Here is a 20930-nt window from a genome sequence, read left to right as displayed (position 1 = left end):
CTAAGAGCGTTCTCTCGCGAGAGGTGGCGGGGCCAAACCGATTTCCGAGGCGACGGGTGAGGGTCCTAGACCTCCTTCTCCCACCCGCACGCGCTGGGCCCGGGAATTTAGCCTCTAGGTGGACCGCGCACGGAGGTCAGGGAATGGGTCTAAGCGGAGGTCCACGCGGTAGGGCAGACAAGGAATATGTATGGCGCAAGTCGTTCATACCCACTCCAGTGGCTTCCTGGAGTCCATTAGCTTTATTCTGCCAAGTCTGGGCAACAGTTTTTATTCACCTGGGCATGTCTTGATCTGGGCCTGCGCTGATGACACAGATATGCAGAAGGGGAAATACATGGGCATCTTGTAGGAAGCTAGGAATCCAGCTCAGACAAACCTCCAATTTTCAAAGTTAATGTAAAATTTTCAACTTCAGAAAAGCAAAACCAGTGACAAACTAGAGCGCGAGATTATCGAGATTGATAGTTGCTTCATCTACTATTTTTTTCTTTGCCGAACTAAACAGCTGGTTTCACTCCTGCCTCTTTTATAATGCAACCCATTTAAATAGACTTTTGCCCTGATCGGATTGGCTCAGTGGATAGAGCATCTGCCTGCCGACTGAAAGATCCCAGGTTCGATTCCGGTCAAGGGCATGTACCTTGGTTGTGGGCATATCCCCAGTAGGGGGCGTGCAGGAGGCAGCTGGTCAATGTTTCTTTCTCATGGTTGTTTCTATCACTCTCCCTTCTCTGTAAAAAAAATAAAAGATGGCCCCCCAATACGTCCTTCTCTTTATGTACTTGCATTCCTTTGCCTAGTTCATGTCACCTCCTTTGAATCCAGGCTGACCTACTACTGCTTTGATCAACTGATAGTGGTATAGGGCTTCCTTAGGAGGTAGAAGAGTAACCTTGAAGGTAGATCAATATTGTCAAGGGATTGACGTGGGCACCAATTCAGTCCTAACAGGAATCCTCACTTTTGGGGTGTGGTGAAGAAGGGAATTTTACTTAGCAAAAAAAAACAAAACAAAACAAAAAACACACACACACACAAAACTAACTCAAACGTGATGCAGCTAGTTGTGAGCCAGCCCTGGCGCTAGGCCCCTCACCAGCTAGACAGCTTTGCTCTGTTCCTCAATGGCCTGCTCTGCTCTAGTGAGACATCTCCATGTTTCAGCTCAGCCAGGGAGACACAAATCATCCTTCTGTGGTGGAAAGGACGAGGGCTTGCCTAGAGCCTGAGAGAAGCTAGTTTATAGAGACAGAAGGTCCCACCCCTGGTCCCTCATTGGTCTGTTCCCATGTAAATCCAAATCCTCTGTTTGATTGACCCAAAAGGTACTGACATGATTGATCAGAATAGATGTTGGTTGGAGCTGTGCAGCTCCAATTGGATAGGGAAAGACTCAGTCCTCCTGGTTGAAATAAGATTCCAGGAACTCCTTTATAAGAGATGGCGAAACAGCGCAGGGGCCAATTCAGGAAGAGGCAAGCTTCGTAAGTGCAGTTTGCATGCAGTTGTGTATAAGTGGCTGCTAAGCTCCACTGTAATAGTTACCCCTAAGTTTACCTGCTCTCAAGTTCATATCATGTTGCCTCTGCAATTTAGGTTGAGAACAGGAGTTATCACAGATCAGAGTCATCTAGACTAAAAAGAGTTAGCTTGTAATAGGACAGGACAATCCCTCAAACATTTGAAGTCCAGATGAGGAGGCTGAGCCCAAAATTCAGGGAACCAGGCAAGGGGATGTGCACATTCTTGCGCGGACAGGCAAGATCTAGGGGTCCAAGAATTTGGGCAAGGCAGAGGGGAGCAGCGGGTGGGATGCACAGGAGCCACCTGGACAGCTGAGATCAGGATGCCAGCCTAGGCGGCTAAAAATCATGTGTTTCTTCCCAGGTAACCAAGGTTCACAGGAGCAGAAGTAGCAAATATTTTACATTAGCTTAATGTGCTCTATCTCATTTTTCCCCAATGCCCTTCTGTCACCCCCACCCGTCACTTTATATACCTGGATGCCTGCAACAGCTTTGTTGCTAGTCTCAGCCTAAAATTGGTCCCTTCCTCTAGTGTATATCTGCTGTGTTAACCATTCTTGTGCACCTACTGGTGCCGCTGAAAGTCTTCACACTGCCTACAGGACAAAATTTCGCCCCTCAGTTTGGCATTTAATGCCCTCTTCAGTCTGCCCTAACCTCCTGCTGTTCCTGACAAGAATCCTACTTCAAACAAAGGAGCTTGCTTACCCTACCTCAGATGTGTCTCCATACTTCCCAGTCTTTAAAGTCTAAAGGTTACATAATGTATAATCCTGTTTATATGACACTGGAAAAAGCAAAACTAAAGTTACAGAACAAAACAGTGATCACAAGGGGCTGTGACAATGCCTTGCCTATGGTAGTTTGTTTAAAAGGGGAGACTTGTTCCTGAAATAGGATTTTATCATATTCTTTGTGTGATCATCAGTCTTCCCTGAAACTCTAGCTCAGTGGCTCTTAGCTTTAGCTGCTGCTCATTTAAATCATCTGGAGATCTTTTGAAACTCTCACTCCTCAGAGTGGGCCCCAAACAATATATATATATATCTCTGCAGCTCTTCAGGTGATTCTGTTACCAGGACACCCCCGGTTGGGCCCCAGGTGCCTGTCCCTGTGTCCAACAAAGGCAGGGTTGAATCATATTAGGCATTTATTGAGAAGGCTAGCCAACCAAGAAGACAGGTGTTTACAAGCCTCAGATGCTGTCTTCCAGCAAGGTGCGGAATTATAAAGGGGAAGGGGCTAGGGTGAGGCAACCCTGGAGGTCCGCAGATGTCAGCTGTTTGTCTTTAGTCACCAGGCGATGAGATGATGTTTTGACTCCCGGTTGGTCGTTCTGCTGGCTGGATTCACACCTGAGTCACCTCCTCAATGGCTTCGCACAGACCTTGAGAAGGAAACTTAAGAAAAACCTAACCCCCTATTCACATATGTATATGTCTCCTAAGATTTAAAATAATATGATTACTTTTCACATTAACTCAGGTGCTCTATCAGAATATACCCTCTCCCTCTCTCTCCTCCCCCCAACCCCCATCAATTCCCGTGCATCAAAGGTTGAGAATCCCTGCGACGTCTCCACCAGGGCCCTTCTCAGCGGCACCAAGGAAGACAGGCTGGTGTGCCCAGCGGGGCAGCTCCCCGGTTAAATACACTCACGCCCTCGGCTCTTCTCTTCTTCCGCGCAAGAATGTGAACATCCCCTGCTTCAGGCCCAGCCCCGTCCTCGGAACCAGATTCTACGTCTCTGTGGCTCACATCTCAGAACCAAATTCCCGACTGTGGACAAGCTGTAGCAGAAACAAGCCCCTTCCGAGCGCCAAAAGACTCATGTCCGGGGCGGTGAGAGCCAGAGGATCGCAAAGACACCTTTCCCGCCGGAGGACTGGAGGACTGTGACACACGCGTGGTCGGCACTGCCAGGGTGACCACAAGCCCAGCCATCCACAACCGTAGCTTCTCTTGGCGGCTACAGCGCAGTCCCGCTTCAGGGTCGCCTTTGATTCCTTTCAGAGGCGCAGGCCTGCGCATGTTTTACGTCATCCTTAAGCGCGCCGGCCGCTGAGGCTTCTGGGGAATGCAGTCCGTGCGAAGGCCGAGCTTTGTGGCGCAGGCGTTCCAGCCCTTTACGCAGACTCATTGCTTTCCGGACCTGAAGAAGCGCCGTCTTCCTGGGTCCTGAGCGCTGAGTCCCAGAGGTGAGGGCTGTAGAGACGTGACTTTGATGCGAAGTGAGCGCCCGGCCGTGAGATCCTGGGGGAGGAGGCGTGGGAGTAGAATTGAGTGACACGGCGGAGCATGCGTGAGTGTGTGTGTGTGTGTGTGTGTGTGTGTGTACGTGTTCTTTCAGATACACCTTATACACTATGCAGTATATGTCTGTTACCTGCCAACTTTCAGGTTGGAAGTTGGGAGTCTTCTGTCAACGAAAACTTCAGGAGACCTTTTTGAGAGACTAAAGACAGTTTTTTTTCAGCAATGGTTTGCAGAACAGGGAGACGGCCTCCAGGATGAACTGCAGGAGAGGCAGAGTTTTTAAAGGCAAAACACACACACACACACACACACACACACACACACACACGAAACTGACCGGTAAGGGGATTGGTTGCTACGGGGAGCAAAGCCATAAATATACACTATATGAAGAGCAACCGGTCTTTCTATTAGGTTTAGTAATAATTAATGTTGTTTTCTAATACTTTCTTAAATTGAATTTATTTAAACAATACAACAAAATTTAATCAACAATATAGTTGCCGTTGTTTTCTACTACTTGTGCCCAACGCTCAGGAAGCATTTTAATCCCTCTGTTGTAAAATTCTTGTGATTTTGATGCAAAAAATTCGGTCAATGCATTTTTGAGGCATTCTTCATTATTAAATTTTTTTCCAAGAAGAAAGTTTTGCAAAGAACGAAACAAATGGTAATCGGAAGGGGCAATATCAGGAGAATATGCAGGTTGAGGGAGAACTTCCCATTCCAACTGGCGCAGTTTTTCAGCAGTGATTCTTGCAGTATGCGGTCGTGCGTTATCGTGGTGAAGAATTACGCCCTTCCATTTAATCAGCGCGGGTTCTTTTTCTCTTAAAGCTTGGGCTAACCTTTCCAATTGGGCACTATACACTGCACTTGTAATGGTTTGGTTAGATGGTAAAAGTTCATAATGAAGAATTCCTTTAAAATTCCACCAAACACACAACATCACTTTTTTCGCATGCAAGTCAGGTTTTGGCGTGGGCTGCGGAGCCTCATTTTTGTCCAACCATTGAGGCTGCCTTTTCAAATTAACATACAGCACCCATTTTTCATCTCCGGTAACAATTTGCTCTAAAAATGGCAAACGGTTTTGACAAGAGAGGAGCGAACTGCAAATTGTGACTCTCTGATTACGGTTGTTGTCGGTCAACTCATGAGGAACCCATTTTCCAAACTTTTGGACTTTGCCAAGTGCACGCAATTGATTGGAAATTGTTTTTTGTGAACAATTTAAAGTTGTCACAACCTCTTGTTGGGTAATTTGAGGATTTTGCACCAAAAGAGCTTGAAGAGCTTCTTGATCAAAATTGGACACATGGCCTCGACTACTCTTGTCATCTAACGAAAAATTTCCCTCGCGAAATTTCTCAAACCAACGCTGGCATTTTCTGGCGCTAACTGCATCTTGACCAAGAGCACTACAGATGTTTTTTGCAGCCTCACTTGCTTTTCTTCCTAATTGGAACTCGTAAAGCATGCAGTGCTGAATATGCTCTTCATCCGCCATCTTCTTAGCCCTAGTTTTGCAACAAAAACCAAACCAAACACAAACTTTTTCAAGCAAAGCTTGTTAATTGCACTTCACACGTTCTGTAGATACCACGTGTTTGAAGGTTATGTCAATACAAGTCAACTCCAAGCAAGATTTTAAACGAATGTTTAAAAACGACATTAATTATTACTAGACCAATCGTTTCCGTTAATCCATCGTCAGCAGGTAAAGGTAGGAGATATGGCCAACGCTTGTAGTCATGAGATATGGGCAGCAGGGGTGACACAAGACTATGACCATTGCCTCAGTTTCCCTTGGAGCTCATAAAACAAACTTTTCAAACAGGTAATGATTCAACAGACAATAGAGGGAGTGCAGTTTGTCAGGTAGACAGAGTCAGGTTCAGACTGCAAAGCTACTTAGTCACTCAAGCAGAGCCAGAGACCAAATTGTAAAAAATTACAGATACTTGACCACAAAGTCATAATATTAAAATACTCAACTCATCTCGCCTCTTCCCATTATGGGTGCTTACTAAAGGTAGGTGGAACTGACACATGTGTAGGGTGCCGCCCATTTCAGTCCTTCTTTCTCAGAAACCTCAGATTGACGGTTTAGTCCCTATCTTGACCTCCACGAGTGATAAGGGTGAGGGGCAACTTCATGGAGGAGGACACATAGAGGATCAGGACAAGACATATAGGCAAGGTGATTGACAGGAATAAACTGTTTTGGGACAGTTGTTCTAGAGGTCACATCCAGAACTAGAGAGAGGAAAGGATTAGTGGCAGGGAGTCAGTTAGGAACAGTTAGTGGTAGTAATCCTGAAACAAGCTGTTAGGACTCCAATGATGAAGAACACAATTGACATTGCAAAAGAAGAGTCAGAAGAACCAGGTAACTAGTTAGACTTAGGAAGAAAGAGATGACTAATTAGTTTTAAGAAGAACAAGAGTGCGGTAAGAACTTGAATGTGGGGCACCTGGAAGGCTATTAAACAGCTGATTGAAATGTAAAACAGGGAGAGGAGTTGATGTAGGGAGTTGCAGAGGGGAAGATTGTTTTGAGGTCCTGGCAGAACACCTAAATCAAAATTGGCAGTCATTTGGAAATGCAGGGTTGAGTTTGGAAGAGGTGTTGGGACTACACTGGGAAAATGGAGTGGCAGGTGTGAATGGGTTTTTTGAGGGTTAGCAAGAAGAGCATTGTACAAAGACTGATCCTTGCACAGCATCCCTGTTCCCAGGGCAAGATTGAGAAAAAGAGTTTCAGAAAGATGCAGTGTTAGTGGGAGGAAGAAAGCCAGGGTAGTGCAGTATCAGAGCAGCTACAGCAGCTTAGAGAAGTAGAAACTTGTCAAAACAATCACAAGCTGCAGAGAAATAGATAAGGAGAGAAGGATTATTGGGATTAGAGCTCAGAAAGGCATTGTTAATTTTCAAGCATGCAGTCTCAGGTGTGTGAAGGGTGGCATAAGCAGAATAAGGATTCAAGAAGAATAGGTGCCTGGCTTATGTGGTTAAGTAGTTACAGTGTCATCCCGTGCACCCAAGGGCCTCGGGTTCAATTCCCAGTCCCCAGTCAAGGGCACAAGCCTGGGTTGCAGGTTCAATCCCTGACCCCAGTTGGGCACGTGTGGGAGGCAGTCAATAGATGTGCCTCTCCCTTTCTACCTCTATTCTTTCCCCTTCTCCCCCTCCCTTCCATTCTGTCTAAGAAAAATCTATGGGGGGAAAAATCCTCTGGTGAGGATTACCAAAAGAAAAGAGAAGAAGGAGAATAGGTGGTGGTGATGTGTAATAGATAGGGATATATTACTCACAAGAAGTTTGGTCGTGAAAGGAAAACCTAAATGAGAATTATTTTGCTAGAGGGAGGCCATGAGATTCAGTGAAGATAGTTTCAGATAGAGGAGGACTGTATCTGTTTGAACATAAGGGAAGAAGGTACTGAAGAGATGTGAGATGTGGAGAGAGAAAAACTAGGTGATGCAGGGAGTTGATTCTGCGCAAGAACAATTGTGGAAAAGAACATAGGAGACAGTTGTGAGATACTAAGGTAAAGTCCTAGAGACGCAGACATTTCTGTTTTGTTGACCTCACTCCCTTTCTGCCCAGTGCAGTGGTCGGCATTCTCATTAGTCAGCATAGCCAAAGATCAACAGTATGATTGAAATTTCTTTTGAGAGCCAAATTTTTTAAACTTCTTCTAACACCACTTCTTCAAAATAAATTTGCCCAGGCCATGGTATTTTGTGGAAGAGCCACACTCAAGGGACCAAAGAGCTGCATGTGGCTTGCAAGCCGCAGTTTGCTGACCACGGGCCTAGTGCATAATACTATTTATTGAATGGTAGGATGAATGGGTTTGTATCGTGCAGTAGAAAGGAAAGGAGCTTTCATTAATTGAACAAGCTGGATGATAAATGCTTTACATTAATTGTCTCACTATTTACAACTACTCCATGAAGAAAGCATTAAACAACTGGGTTCAGCTGTTAGCACAAGTAATCAAGAATAATTCCAGGTCTGTGGTTGCTTTCTACCTCCTGGTTCTGCCTCCCTTGGCACTCACTCTTGTGAAGCTCAGTATAGTAAAAGACTGTGCTCTGCTAAAATTGAAGGTTGGAGTAGCTATGGAGCTAGGATAAGAACAGTAAAAGCTTTTAGGCAAGTGCTCATTTGAAGATATAGAATAAGAATAAGAATTTGAAGAGTGTTTTCTCCAGAAACACTGAGATCCAGGAATGGCATTGTACTAAATACTCCTTATGATGATAGTTTAATTCCATCCACATAAATCAATAAGGTATGTACTGTGTTGCAGTTTAGGAAATTTAGGCTTTGTAAAAGGCTGAGGTAAAATTTGAACCCAGGTCTTCTAGCAGTTTTTAATCTCTGTACTATAAAGACTTATTTTCATTAAAAGATAGCACAGTTCCTGGTCAGTAGCAAATGCTAAAAAAAAAAAAAAAAAAGAATAAAAAAAAATGCTAGTTATTAATATGGCTAGAGGCCTGGTGCCCAAAATTTGAGCATGGGGGGTCCCCTTAGTGCAGTCTGCACCCTCTTCAATCCAGGACCCTTTCAGGGTTGTCTGACTGCCAGTTTAGGCCCAATCCCAAACTGGCAGTTAGACATCTCTCACAATCCTGGACCACTGGCTTCTAAACACTCACCTGCCTGTTTGCACCTAACTGCCTCTGCATGCCAGCCTGATTGCCCTTAACCGCCCCCCCCCCCCCCCCCCCCGCCAGCCTGGTTGCCCCCAACTGTCCCCCTCTACCAGCCTGATCATACCTAACTGCCCCCCCTGCTGGCCTGGTCGCCCCTAACTCCCCCCTCCTGCCGGCCTGGTCACCCCCAACTGCCCCCCCTCTGCCAACCTGGTTGCTCCCAACTGCCCACCCCCTCTGCTGGCCTGGACACCCCTAGTTGCCCTCCTCCCCCCTCCCACACTGGCCTGGTTGCCCCACATAGCCTGCTGTTCAGTTATTTGGTTGTCCCTCACTAATCCCCCTGGCCTGGTTGTATGTAGGCAGCCATCTTGTGAGGGCCTGAGGGTTAATTTGCATGTTACCTCTTTATTATATAGGATATAAGATGTTTAATGGTGTTACATTGTATAGATAAGCTGGATCATAAATTAATCAAATTTTCTATTTAGAAATTTAGGATATTTCAAATTTTTTTCTGAATTATTTTAAGGATTAAATACTTAGAAGTTTTCCACACATAGCACTCAATAAAGGTTAGTATAAATGATGGTTAAGACAAAGCTTTGCATATATTTTTACTTATTTCCTTGGGATAAGCTGGGGAAGAATTGCTGACCAAAGAATATGTATATTTCCAGGCCCTTGATACAAATTGCAATGATCTTTCTAAAATCTAATGATGACACTTCCATGCTTAAATCCTTCAGTGATCCCCATGCCATAGAAAAGGGACCATACAAAGCTCTCCTGGGTCCAGCTGGCTGCTGCCTGCTTCTCCATCCTCATCCTTTCCCACAGCTCTGCTTGCAGCTAGACATCTGCCATTCTAAAGTAGTTGCAGTTGTCAATCCTTTCCATGTAAAGACATGCCTGCTTGTTTTTGAAAACTAGGTGTTTTTCCTGCCTAGAATCTTCTCCCACAAATCACAGCTTATCTTAGGTCCCATTTCTGCCCAGAAACCTGTCCTGTTCCTCTCTCCCTCCATCTGGGTTAGGCAAACCTCATGTGCTCGCATAGTTTGCTGTGCATATCTGTTTACAGCACTTAGCCATTCTGCAGTGAAATATCATTTTGGTTACTTGTTTGTCCTATGTGCTAGGCTATATGCTTTTAGAGGACAAGGAAGGTGTCATATGGTGTTGGTGCTTGTTATCAATAGTTAGGGCTGAATACATGTTTGGATGAATGGATGAATGAAAAATAAGGATCAGTTAACATACTTCCTTGACTGCAGGAGAGCAATCAGCAAGCCATACCTCTTCCTCCTCCTTGGCAGAACCACAGTCTCTCCCATCCCACTCTTAAATCCCAGCAATGTTTGATCTCTCTGTGTTAATTAGACTTTTGATTGTAAGAAATTGAGGCGTACTTAACCACTTTTCTATGGCATGGGGATCACTGAAGGATTTAAGCATGGAAGCGTCAAAGAGAGTAGTGGTAAGGGTTCACACAATGCCCAAGAGGGTTGTGGTCTTTCGGACATCCAAAAATAAATAAGGTTGGACATTATGCAAATTGGAGCCCAGGGGCTAGGAATTCTTGGGTCTTTGCTTCAGTGCTTTGTCACTAATGCAACCGAGCTGCTCTTCCCCCTGACTCTGTCTAGTGCTACCTCCAGCACACGCATGGATTCTGCTTCTTGGTAACTTAGGCTCCCCTAACCTCCCAGATGTTCATGGGTGCTGCTTCTTGATAACTTTGGCTCCCCTAATCCTCATAGCTACTTCTGTCCATCACATCCTTTCAGTTAGACCTGTCATCTCTTAGTTTACATTCATGAGGAAGGATGTCATCTCTTCAAGTCAATCACATTTCAGTCTACTAATCAGCCTGGGCATAGCCCACCTGTGGCCTGCTCAGCGTGGCTGCCCACATCCTTGAGCACAGGGTTATAAATAGGGTATTTTTCCCTTGAAGAGGCTTTGGGTATTTATTTGACATATACATGTAGTCATTTATAAAATTTCTTATGCTTTTTATCCAGTAACCATTCAGGATATATATATATTGATTGATTGATTGATTGATTGATTGATTGATTTCAGAGAGGAAGGAAGAAGGCGAGAGAGATAGAAACATCAATGATGAAAGAATCATTGACCTGCTGCCTTATGGCATGCCTTCTACTTGGAATCGCACCCACAACCCTGGCATGTGCCAGACCGGGAATCAAACCATGACCTCCTGATTCATAGGCGGACATGCAACCAGGCACCAGCTAGGCACCATTCCAGGCAATATTGAATGTGAATTTATAAGTACAGTATGAACCTTATTCTGTTTTTGACACAGAGGAACTAAACTCTGTCTCTAGGATTACGGTCAAACAAGCCCCATATTGTGCTTTAACTAGCTGTATCCATGCCCTTTGCTCTGGTTCCGGGGCCTTGCTTTACTTTCCTTCCCTTTGTATAGGGTATTAAGTTGAGGATGAATATATAATGTACTGGTATATGGAGAGTTCTTGCTTCCTGGCTCAGAAATCTATAAAAAGATGGTCTTTCTCATACTTTCTTTCTCACAACACACTTTTCCTGCCTTAGGACTCTGCCTTTCCTAATGGAGAGCACCAAGGAGGGAGTGGCTGCTGTGGCTCCAGCTGCCAGATGCCAGGTGATGTAGAAATACTTTAACCCTTTTCTTTCTCTGTCCTGGAGCTTTTTTATCAGACCCACCAGGTGGATAAACGATTCCATAAGGAGTGCTTCCTTCCCATTTGACTTGTGGTGTCCTTCAGTGGCCTTTTCTTGTCTTGAATGTGTGCTGTGATCCCATTAGCCTGTCATCAGACACACAGCCCCTGTGGCCTTCGCTCGAGTGATTTTGCCTAAAAAATGAATGTGCGGGTCTGATTGGAAGGTTTGGGGAACAATGGGCCAGTCTAGTCCTGACTTCTCTTTGTATGGACTAAAAACAGACCCCAAACAGTCCAGGGAGTGCTGAGGTAGGCTGGGGAGTGAGTGCGCCTCAGTCCTCCTGAGGACTGTGGTGGGAACAGACATGTGCTTGCCGCCTTCTCACGCAAAGGCGTAGGGTCTTGAATGACATGCTCTGGCTCAAAACTTTTGCAGACACACTGAAGACTCATCTGGGGTTTTAGGATGAGGAGTAAAGATGAATCTAACAGAATCACAGAACATTAGAGTAAAATGAGAGGGATCCTAAAGATGATCTAATCAGCATCACTGTTTTAAGGATACGTAAAAAAAAGACCATGGGTAAAGTTTGAACAAAGTTGTAGATTGAGTAATAGTAAAATGTCAATGCTATTTTGTTGATTTTTATAATTATAGTGTGATTATAAAAGCAAATACCCTTGTTTTTACAAAATATATATACTAAGATATTAATGAGTAAAGGGACAACATGTTTGCAAGTTACTCTTAAGTTCAGGAAGAATATAGGAATATATTCTCCAGAGAGACAGGAAGATAAAGCAAATATGGAAGATATTAACATTTGGGTAAGCTGGGTGAAGGGCCCATGGGAATTCTTTGTTTCTTTTTTGCAAGTTTCCTGTAAGTCTCACCAAGAGCCCTGATATTCGGAGCTCGGCTGTGACTGTGGTGGTGTGGGATTATGACCAACGGGAATGAGGCTGCTTTCCCAAGTGTGCCAAATCTCTGTTTTGTCAGAACCATTTCCCTCCCCACCCTTCATAACCTCCAGGGCTGTCTTTATGACACTTTTATCTGGTCCATGTAAAATGAAGGGTTATGAATAAGGGAGAATGTGATTGTGTTTCCAGGAGTCAGTGACATTCATGGATGTGGCTGTGATTTTCACAGATGAAGAGTGGAGGCATCTGATCCCTGTTCAGAGGGACCTCTACAAAGAAGTGATGCTGGAAAACTATCAGAGCATCATCTCACTGGGTAAGGAGTGCTTCCCTTCAGTAGCTGGTCTCTGTACTGCGCTAAAATGGATTGAGAGGCTAATAAATTGATACCTTTTCTTCCACCTGAGTTCTGAACCACTGAGAGACAAGATAGAAGAGTATAAGGCTTATAGGTGTACAGTGACAGTGGGCTTCCTAATCCTGAGCCCCAGCTCCTTGAATCTTAAGCAGGGACCAGCACAGGCTCCCTCGCTCAGCAGTCTGGCCCCGCACCACAGAGAGCCCTAAGGAGCAGACCAGACGTGTATCTGCTATAGGGAGCTGGCTCTCCAGAAGGGACAGACAAGAGGCCAAGTTATTTATGCCTGCTCTTCCCCCAGCTCATCAGTCAGGTAACTTACTCAGCTCCATCCAGAGTAAGGGTGAGGTGAGGAGCCAGCTTGTTGAAGGAAAGTTCTCCTTAGAGAAGCAGAGGAGAGATATGTTTCACTTTAAAAGAAGGTGGGGTGGGGGTGGGGGTGAGGTGAGGTGGGAATACAAGATTGTGCCTCACAGTAGGTCACTAGAAATGTGATTTTGAATATTTGTCTTAAATGCATTTTCGATGCCCATAGATGGAACTCTGCAATTAGAGACTTTCATGACAAAGGGAAAGTTAAGAATTACTGCTGATGTCAGGTATTCTTGAGAAGTAAAGTTGGACTCTTGCAGGTGATGAGAACATCTCAGGAGCTTCCAGAATAAGAGGCTGAGAGAAGCACAGATTCAGAACCAGGCTTGCAGTCAACTGCAGGTGCTAATGAGAGGAGTCAGATTGCACGTTTCACTCAAAAAAGCACCCCCTGGATTAGTTTAAACAGGTTAAATATGGAAAACAGAGTAGTGTTCATGGAATATTAAAAGAGACTGCTAAGCCTTTATCAGAGGCTTTGGTGGGATGAAATTCTCAGGAATATAAAATTTATCAGATCAGAAGCCACAGGGAGGTGATTGATGTGGCCTCTTTGTCAGCAGAGAATCAACATACAACTGGATACATGATCCATGGGTCAGTAAGAAAGTGCTTCTCTTTCCCAAGTTGGAGGTGCAATGCAAAGGAAGTTTAGACCTCAAGACTATTTCTAGGAGTGAAATCTATATAACAAAAAATGGATAAGTTCAGCCCTGCCTGGACTGAATTGTTACGGGTTCGATTCCCCATCAAGGGCAGGTGCCTTGTTCAGAACAGAAAAAACAAGTTACCTAGGATTCAGGTTCCCCCGCTCCTGTGGGGCAAATGTGGGAGGCAACTAATTGATATGTCTTTCTCACAGTGATTTCTCTCTCCCTCTTCTCCCTCCTGTCCATCTCTCTCTTCCCCTCCTCCCTCCCTTCCATTCTCTCTAGAAATCAATGGGAAAATACCTGTGAGTGAGGGTTAAATAAAAAAATGGATAGGTTCACTTCTAGAAATGGGTCCCAAGGAAAGAATAGGATTAGCAGTCCATGCTGTACATACATGTTCATTATATTGGTTTTTTTTAAAAATAGAAAAACATTAAAAACAGTCTGAAATATCTGTCAGCAGGAGATTAAATAATTATATTATTCCATACAATATAGTATCGGGTAGCCATTAAAATGGTGAGGTAGATTTGTGCTTAATTGAAATATTTTTTAAATGTGTTGTTATGTGAAAATACCGAGTTTACAAATCAACATTTTCATTATGCAGTTTTTAACATAGTATATCTGTACAGAAATGAATAGAAAATTTAAAACAAGAATACAAAGTGTATACCTGTAATTTTCCTACAGTGAACATGATTGATATAATTAAATTAATTTATCACTGAAGGATAAATAAAAATTCACTTTCATTAGATTTTTTTACTCAAGATTATGCTTTTATTCTTATCTTCCTTGAGTAAGGACTGTTCCCACCCATCCTACCAGTGCTAAAGCCCATTTACTTCTGAAGAAAGAATAAACACATTCATTCAAGGGGATTTTATCGACTTCTTGACCAAGTGCAGCGATCCCTTTTAGAACCTTACTAGTAGTGTTGACCTCTATCCAGATGTCCCTGCATTCTCTGTATTACTTTGTATTCTGCATTCTTGGCACACATGGTCTGCCTTCTGTGTTTTCTCTCTGAAAGTCCTAGAGGCTGGGATGAAGTTTTGGAGTAGTTGTGTATATTTGTCCCATCCATACCTGGCTTCTTTCTCCATGAGCAGGACTTCCAGTTCCTCAACCTGATGTGATTTTCCAGTTGAAGAGAGAGGATAAACCTTGGATAATTGATCTTCATGGACCTCATGAAGGAAGATGGCCAGAGAACATTTCTCTAGGTAACTGCATATGAACAGGGTAGGGCAGAGTTTGTTTTGTTTTGTGGGTATTTGGGGGTTTGAGGGAAGGAGCATTGGCTACCACCATTTTCTCAAATTCAGATCTTCTGCTTTCATGCTATTCTCTCTTTTAAAAACAAATATATATTTTTTGCCGAAACCGGTTTGGCTCAGTGGATAGAGCGTCGGTCTGCGGACTGAAGGGTCCCAGGTTTGATTCCAGTCAAGGGCATGTACCTTGGTTGTGGGCACATCCCCAGTAGGGGGTGTGCAGGAGGCAGGTGGTTGATGTTTCTCTCTCATCGATGTTTCTGACTCTCTATCCCTCTCTCTTCCTCTCTGTAAAAAAAATCAATAGAATATATATATTAGTTTTCAGAGAGGAAGGGAGAGAGATAGAAACATCAATGAAAAGAGAGAATCACTGATGGCCTGCCTCCTGCATGCTCCTTACTGAGGACTGAGTCCACAACCCATCAGTTATTCAGCATGTGTCTTGACTGGAATCAAACCATGATTCCTGGTTCATAGGTTGGTGCTCAACCACTGAGCCACTCTGGCCAGGTTAGTGCTATTCTCTATCGCCCACCAAGTTTTAATTTTTTGACATTTAAAGCTATTATTCATCTTTTAAAAAAATTCTCACCTGAGAATACGTTTACTGATTTTAAAGAGAGAGAAAGGGAGAGAGAAAGAGAAAGAAATACTATAGTGAGAAAGAGACATTGATCAGTTGTCTCCCATATGTGCCCTGACCAGGGATTGAATCTGCAACCTAGGTATGTGTCCTGACCAGAATTAAACTTGCAACCTTTTTGGTGCACAGGATAACACTCCAGCCAACTGAGCCACCTGGTTGGGCCCCGTATTATTCATCTTTTTCTCACCAAATGCTACCCTCAGATCTGTCAAGTTGCCTACTCACAATTTGATATTCCTATTTCTCACCATCCTTCCCACTTTGTATACTCTCATAATTATCCTGGGCATTCTTTTCTAAGATGTCCAACATCAGTTCTATTCCTGCTTCCTTCTTTATTCCCAAATCCCAGTCTTTACCTAAATTGTGTAGCTCTTTGCAGAGCAAGCAATGCAATGACATATTACTTTCCAGATTTATCATAGTACCTCTTCTTTTTGCTGTAATATTTTCTATCCCAGGAAAGAAATTGCATCTCTGTTTTCTGTCCATTACAGACTGGGAGACTAAGCCCGAGATTCAAGGTGAGATTCAAAGTGATTCAGAAGAAAAGTCAGAAGAAATTTCAGTGGAAAAGCTTGAAAGAAAAAGTCCTCTGTGTACTAAATTGGAAGTTCCTGCACTAGAAGGTAGGTTGGAAGCAGAGAAGGAAAGTCCTACAGTGGAGACTTGTAAGAAATCCCTTTCCCAGGAGGAAAGCTTGCAGCAAGGGTTAACCAGTCCCAAGAAAATTCTCACTAAAGACAGAGACCAGGAATGCAGTGATTGTGGGAAGACCTTTTTTGATCAATCATCCCTTATCCGCCACCAGAAGACTCACACGGGAGAGAAGCCCTTTGATTGTCATGAGTGTGGGAAAGCTTTTTACAACCGTTCAGCTCTAACTGTACATCAGCGAGTTCACACTGGAGAGAAGCCCTTTAAATGCCGTGAGTGTGGGAAAGCTTTCAGTCGTAGGTGCAGCCTCAGCAGACATTTGATGTCTCACACTGGGGAAAGCCCCTATGAATGCAGCACATGTGGAAAAGCCTTTTTTGACCGTTCATCCCTAACTGTACATCAGCGAATTCACACTGGAGAGAAACCATTTAAATGCAGCGAGTGTGGGAAAGCCTTCTTTGACCGTTCATCCCTCACTCGACACCAGAGAATTCATACTGGAGAAACTCCTTATGAATGCCAGTGTGGGAAAGCCTTCAGCCAGAAAAGCATTCTTACTAGACACCAGCTCATCCATACTGGCCGGAAGCCTTATGAATGTACTGAGTGTGGGAAAGCCTTCTATGGTATCTCATCGCTGAACAGACATCAAAAAGCTCATGCTGGAGACCCTCACTACCAGTGCAGTGAGTGTGGGAAAGCATTCTTTGACCGCTCATCCCTTACACAGCATCAGAAGATTCACACTGGAGACAAACCCTATGAATGTAGTGAATGTGGGAAAGCCTTTAGCCAGAGAAGCAGGCTTACACGACATCAGAGGGTTCATACAGGAGAGAAACCGTTTGAATGCAGTGTATGTGGAAAAGTGTTTAGTTCTAAATCATCAGTTATTCAACATCAACGGCGCTATGCCAAACAGTGAATAGACTGAATTGAGTGAAAGTTTTAGTCAAAGGGCCTCCACGAAAACTTAAAATAGGTCTTTCTCATCTTAAATTGATCAATTAATCATTCTACCTATTCTGGCTAACTGTTCTCCTTACCTGCCTCTGCTACCACAGTGTTTGAATAAAAACTATATACCATGTTATAAAACAGATGTGGGATGCTGGAAATTAGGGTGCAATTGTAAAGAGTCAGCATTTTGCAGACATTTCTCAGACAGCAGGATAAATGTTAGGAGGTGATCCTCAGACACACCTCTTATCTGAGGTCCCTGGTGTCACTGCACTTTAAATAACTGAGGCTATAACAGAAAGGGAAAGACAGAATTATATCAGAGCAGGACTGTGGTTTCTCAAATAGTTCTTTTTATAACTGTCGGTCCCTCTCTCTTGGAGCTTTTTTGCACACTGATCTTTTTGGTGTCCTAACTTTTAGATCTCTTTCATACTGATACTACTAATAGCTAGCACTTATTGAGCACTTATTATGGGGTAAACACTCAACTGCAAGGAGATTATTTGGTCCTCTCATATAATCCTATCTGGTGTGACTCTGTGGGTGAGCCTTATGAACCAGGAGGTTCTGGTTAAATTCCTGGTCAGGGTACATGCCTTGGTTGTGGGCTCAATCCCCGGTAAGGGGGCGTGCAGGAAACAGCCAAACAATGATTCTCATTTTTGATGTTTCCATCTCTCTGAAATCAATAAAAATATATATTATTAAAAACCCTATTAATAGGTACTCTTACTACCTGAATTTTGCAGGTGAACAAACTGGAGTTTAGAGGGATTAAATAAGTTGCCCAAGGTGACCACTAGTGAGACCAGTTCTTAAATACAGGTCTACCTTCAAAATCTATTCCTCTCACCATTATGCTGTAAAGTTGGTTTTATAATTTATGTACATGTATTATCTTCTTAACTAAATTGTATGCACTTTGTAGCTCCCAGTGCCTTGCAAATAATAGGTGCCCAATAAATATTTACCTGAATGAATGACTTTTCTTCTACCCAGTTCCATTTAAAACACCTAATAGATTCACATCCTTTCTTTTAATTCTTTCAATCTAGCCTACACCTTTATCATCAAAGGGTCCCATTACTGCTGTAGTCACTTTCTGATTCCAATTTTTCCCTCTTCACCATCGAAGAGAGTTATGCTATGATGTCATCACAAGTAAACCCCCCGATAAACATTCATTTCTCACATAAAACCTGATATGAGTCTGTCTACTCCAAAGTCATCATGGAAGAGAAAACTGGAGGATTTTGTAGAATATTTTTAATGGCTATCACTTCTGTCCACATCTCATAAACAAAGAGACTAGAAAAGTAAACTCAATATTTGGTTAATATCAATAGGTGTTGGTTATATTTTGAATATTACTGTTAGGCCATTCTTTCCAAATGACTCTTCTGCCAATCTTTGTCTTATGCAGGATGTGAAATTGCTCCTCAATTTAAGTGTCCCTGAATATAAAATAAAGATTTGGCTTGATGTGATCCCACATTGCTGAACTTTTAAGTCCTGATTCCAAAATCTATTCCCTAGGTCCAGCCCAATATTTTTATTTTATTAAGTAAAATAACTTTGACTCTAGGCATTTGTTTAAGGTGAACCTCAACTTACTAATGTCCCTGTTGAGTACCAAGTATTCCACCTTTCTTTGAGCAGATGGTGGCAGGGAAGACTTTTCATGTGTGGACTTTTGAAGCAACATTCTGTTGGAAGTAAATAATACCAGATAATATTTAATGTTACATAGAAAAAAGGGATTATTGATAACCTTTTGGCTGGTGACTGTCTCTGAGAGTTCTAAATCTTTCATTTACTGCTTTGTTAAAAGTAAATTGAGGATCAAATATTTCCCTAAGATATTCTGGCAATGTCAGCAAGATGAGACTAGAATTCAGAATTTTAACAGATTTTTGAGTATAGAGGTAAACTAAGTGAAGGCATCAATAGTTCTTTGTTTTCTTTTTAAATTTGGTATTCAGAGGATTTTTTTGTTCTATAATTTTGCCTCTTACATCTTTTTTTAAAAATTGATATTTAGAGAGAGAAGAAGATGTAGAAACGTCACCTACAACGGGACACACGCCCTGACCGGGAACCAAATGGGCAGGTGCATGTGATGGCACCCAATTAACAGCCTCACCAGCAAAGGGATTTTTAAAAAAATGTGAAATACTGTTCCAATTCCTGTTTAAAGTTCTGAAGAAAGGGCCATTTTACCTTTTAATTGGTATCACAATAGGGCATGTAGTAGTGGAGGTCTTAAATTTTAAAGTTTTAATTTCACCTAATGATCATTAGTAGGACCCAATCTTGGAATCAGAAATTGGTCAAATTAGAAGTATGCCAGCATTCTTAAGACAAAAGGTGGAATACTTGGTACTGTTTGTAGTGATTTAGACTAATACTTTGAAATTAGTTTCAAAGAAATGAAATAATCTCTCTGGTGCTTAAATAAGCCCTATCTAAATTGTAAAAGAATTGAATACTTACCACACATATTTAATAGTACTCCACAAATCAACTCTTCAAAGGAAAGTTTCTGCGATGCTAGGGAACTTTGAAACGAAGAGAGTGTGGTAGAGAAAATCTGAGCACTGAATTAACAAATATCTATCTAGTCATGAGAATTTCAGTCCCAAACCAAATGCACTTTCTATAATTATGAAAATAAACATCAAGCTAATATTGACTTAGGACTGCAAATACTTTACACTGTTATGCTAATAGCTCTTAGTTCGTTCTACATGGAGTTCTGATTTGGGTTATATATTTTTGTTCTTCACTTCAGCTCCAAAAGACTCAGGCTTCCTGATCTTTGACTCTTCTCCCTCTAACCTGACTTCTAGTGGACCAACCTGTCACCTAACTGTTCTTGTTTCTAGGATGCTGGTGTTTTATCTTTGCTTTAATTGTATTGATGACTAAGATTCCTTGGTCTGGCCCTGATATTCCACTGATACCGTGGACAGGCTGCATTCCTTTTTCATCACATAGTCACTCATAGCTGCTGAAGAAAAAATATTCATACCAAGAAGTTCAAAGTCCAGTTGCAACAGTCAGCTTCAGCCTGGGCAGCTAGAGGAGGATGGGTCCCAAGCTTAAGAAGTCAGCTACAATGAACCAGGAGATGGGCTATCTCTAATCTCAAACACCACCAAGTGAAAGTCCACTCTAGACTTAGCTCATCTAAGTAATCAGTACAGAAACGGAATAGGTGAGAATATAATTGAAATCCAGGCCACCAAGTCCTATTAGACATGATGTCCTCAACATCAACATCTGTGAAACCAAATGCAGACTCCTAATGAGAATGAGGATTTCAATTGAGAATTCCTGCTTAGTAATAAAGCAGTTTTAGAGAGGGAGGCTGGGGGGGAGAGAGCTGAGAGAGCATGAGCACCAAGATAAGGACAGAATCCTCATGTCTAGTTATGTTTTTTTAAGAAGCACAATTACTTTAATTTTTTGGTGCCACGCCAGCACTCCAGTGGATGAAGGATGGAGAATTAACATGGCATTCTCTTCTTTAATCTTAATAAGTAAGGATCTTGGATTTTAGGAGGACAAATGGACTGATGGTGAAGCCCAGTTGCAGAGCTCACAAAAATCAGTCCCTGTGAAGATCAAATATCTGGCCCCTGTTATAGTGCCCAGCTTGTTGAACATGCCAGAGGTACTGTGTATTAAACCTGCACAAAATCTGCAGAAGAGGCAAATGACTATCCTAGAATCAGCTGTTCAATGTATTGAGTCATTTTTATAGAACCTCATGATAAAATAACTTTCAATAGCTACAGTGCTCATAATGGGCATTGAGTAATGCTTTCTATGGCAGAGGCTGTTAGTTGCCTAACTTGTAGTCGATATCCTTCTCTTCTTTAAATAATAGGAATTCTGAGTCTGTTCTGAGCAGCAGAGTGCCCGACAATATTTCT

General features: G+C 42.7%; 1 protein-coding gene across 5 annotated transcripts; it reads left to right on the top strand.

The window, feature by feature from the left end:
• Positions 1–1087: 1087 nt before the first annotated feature.
• On the top strand, positions 1088–17968 carry ZNF2 (zinc finger protein 2). 5 transcript variants are annotated; one of them, XM_036436090.2, is made up of 6 exons: positions 1088–3727; positions 9205–9355; positions 11042–11111; positions 12247–12373; positions 14556–14669; positions 15867–17968. In XM_036436090.2, coding segments are annotated over exons 2-6 (1401 nt in total). In that variant the 5' UTR covers positions 1088–3727; positions 9205–9353; the 3' UTR covers positions 16955–17968. The 5 variants fall into 5 exon arrangements, with proteins under 5 accessions (XP_036291983.1, XP_036291984.1, XP_045436957.1 ...); XM_045581001.1 differs by having other exon boundaries at positions 1089–3727; positions 12287–12373; XM_045581000.1 differs by lacking the exon at positions 1088–3727 and adding an exon at positions 5487–5988.
• The last annotated feature ends 2962 nt before the right edge of the window (positions 17969–20930 follow it).

This window comes from Pipistrellus kuhlii, unplaced genomic scaffold (assembly GCF_014108245.1).
Source record: "Pipistrellus kuhlii isolate mPipKuh1 unplaced genomic scaffold, mPipKuh1.p scaffold_m20_p_13, whole genome shotgun sequence".
Classification (NCBI taxonomy): Eukaryota; Metazoa; Chordata; class Mammalia; order Chiroptera; family Vespertilionidae; genus Pipistrellus; species Pipistrellus kuhlii.
Note: the sequence above shows the minus strand (reverse complement) of the source record. Positions and strands in the feature narration are given on the sequence as shown.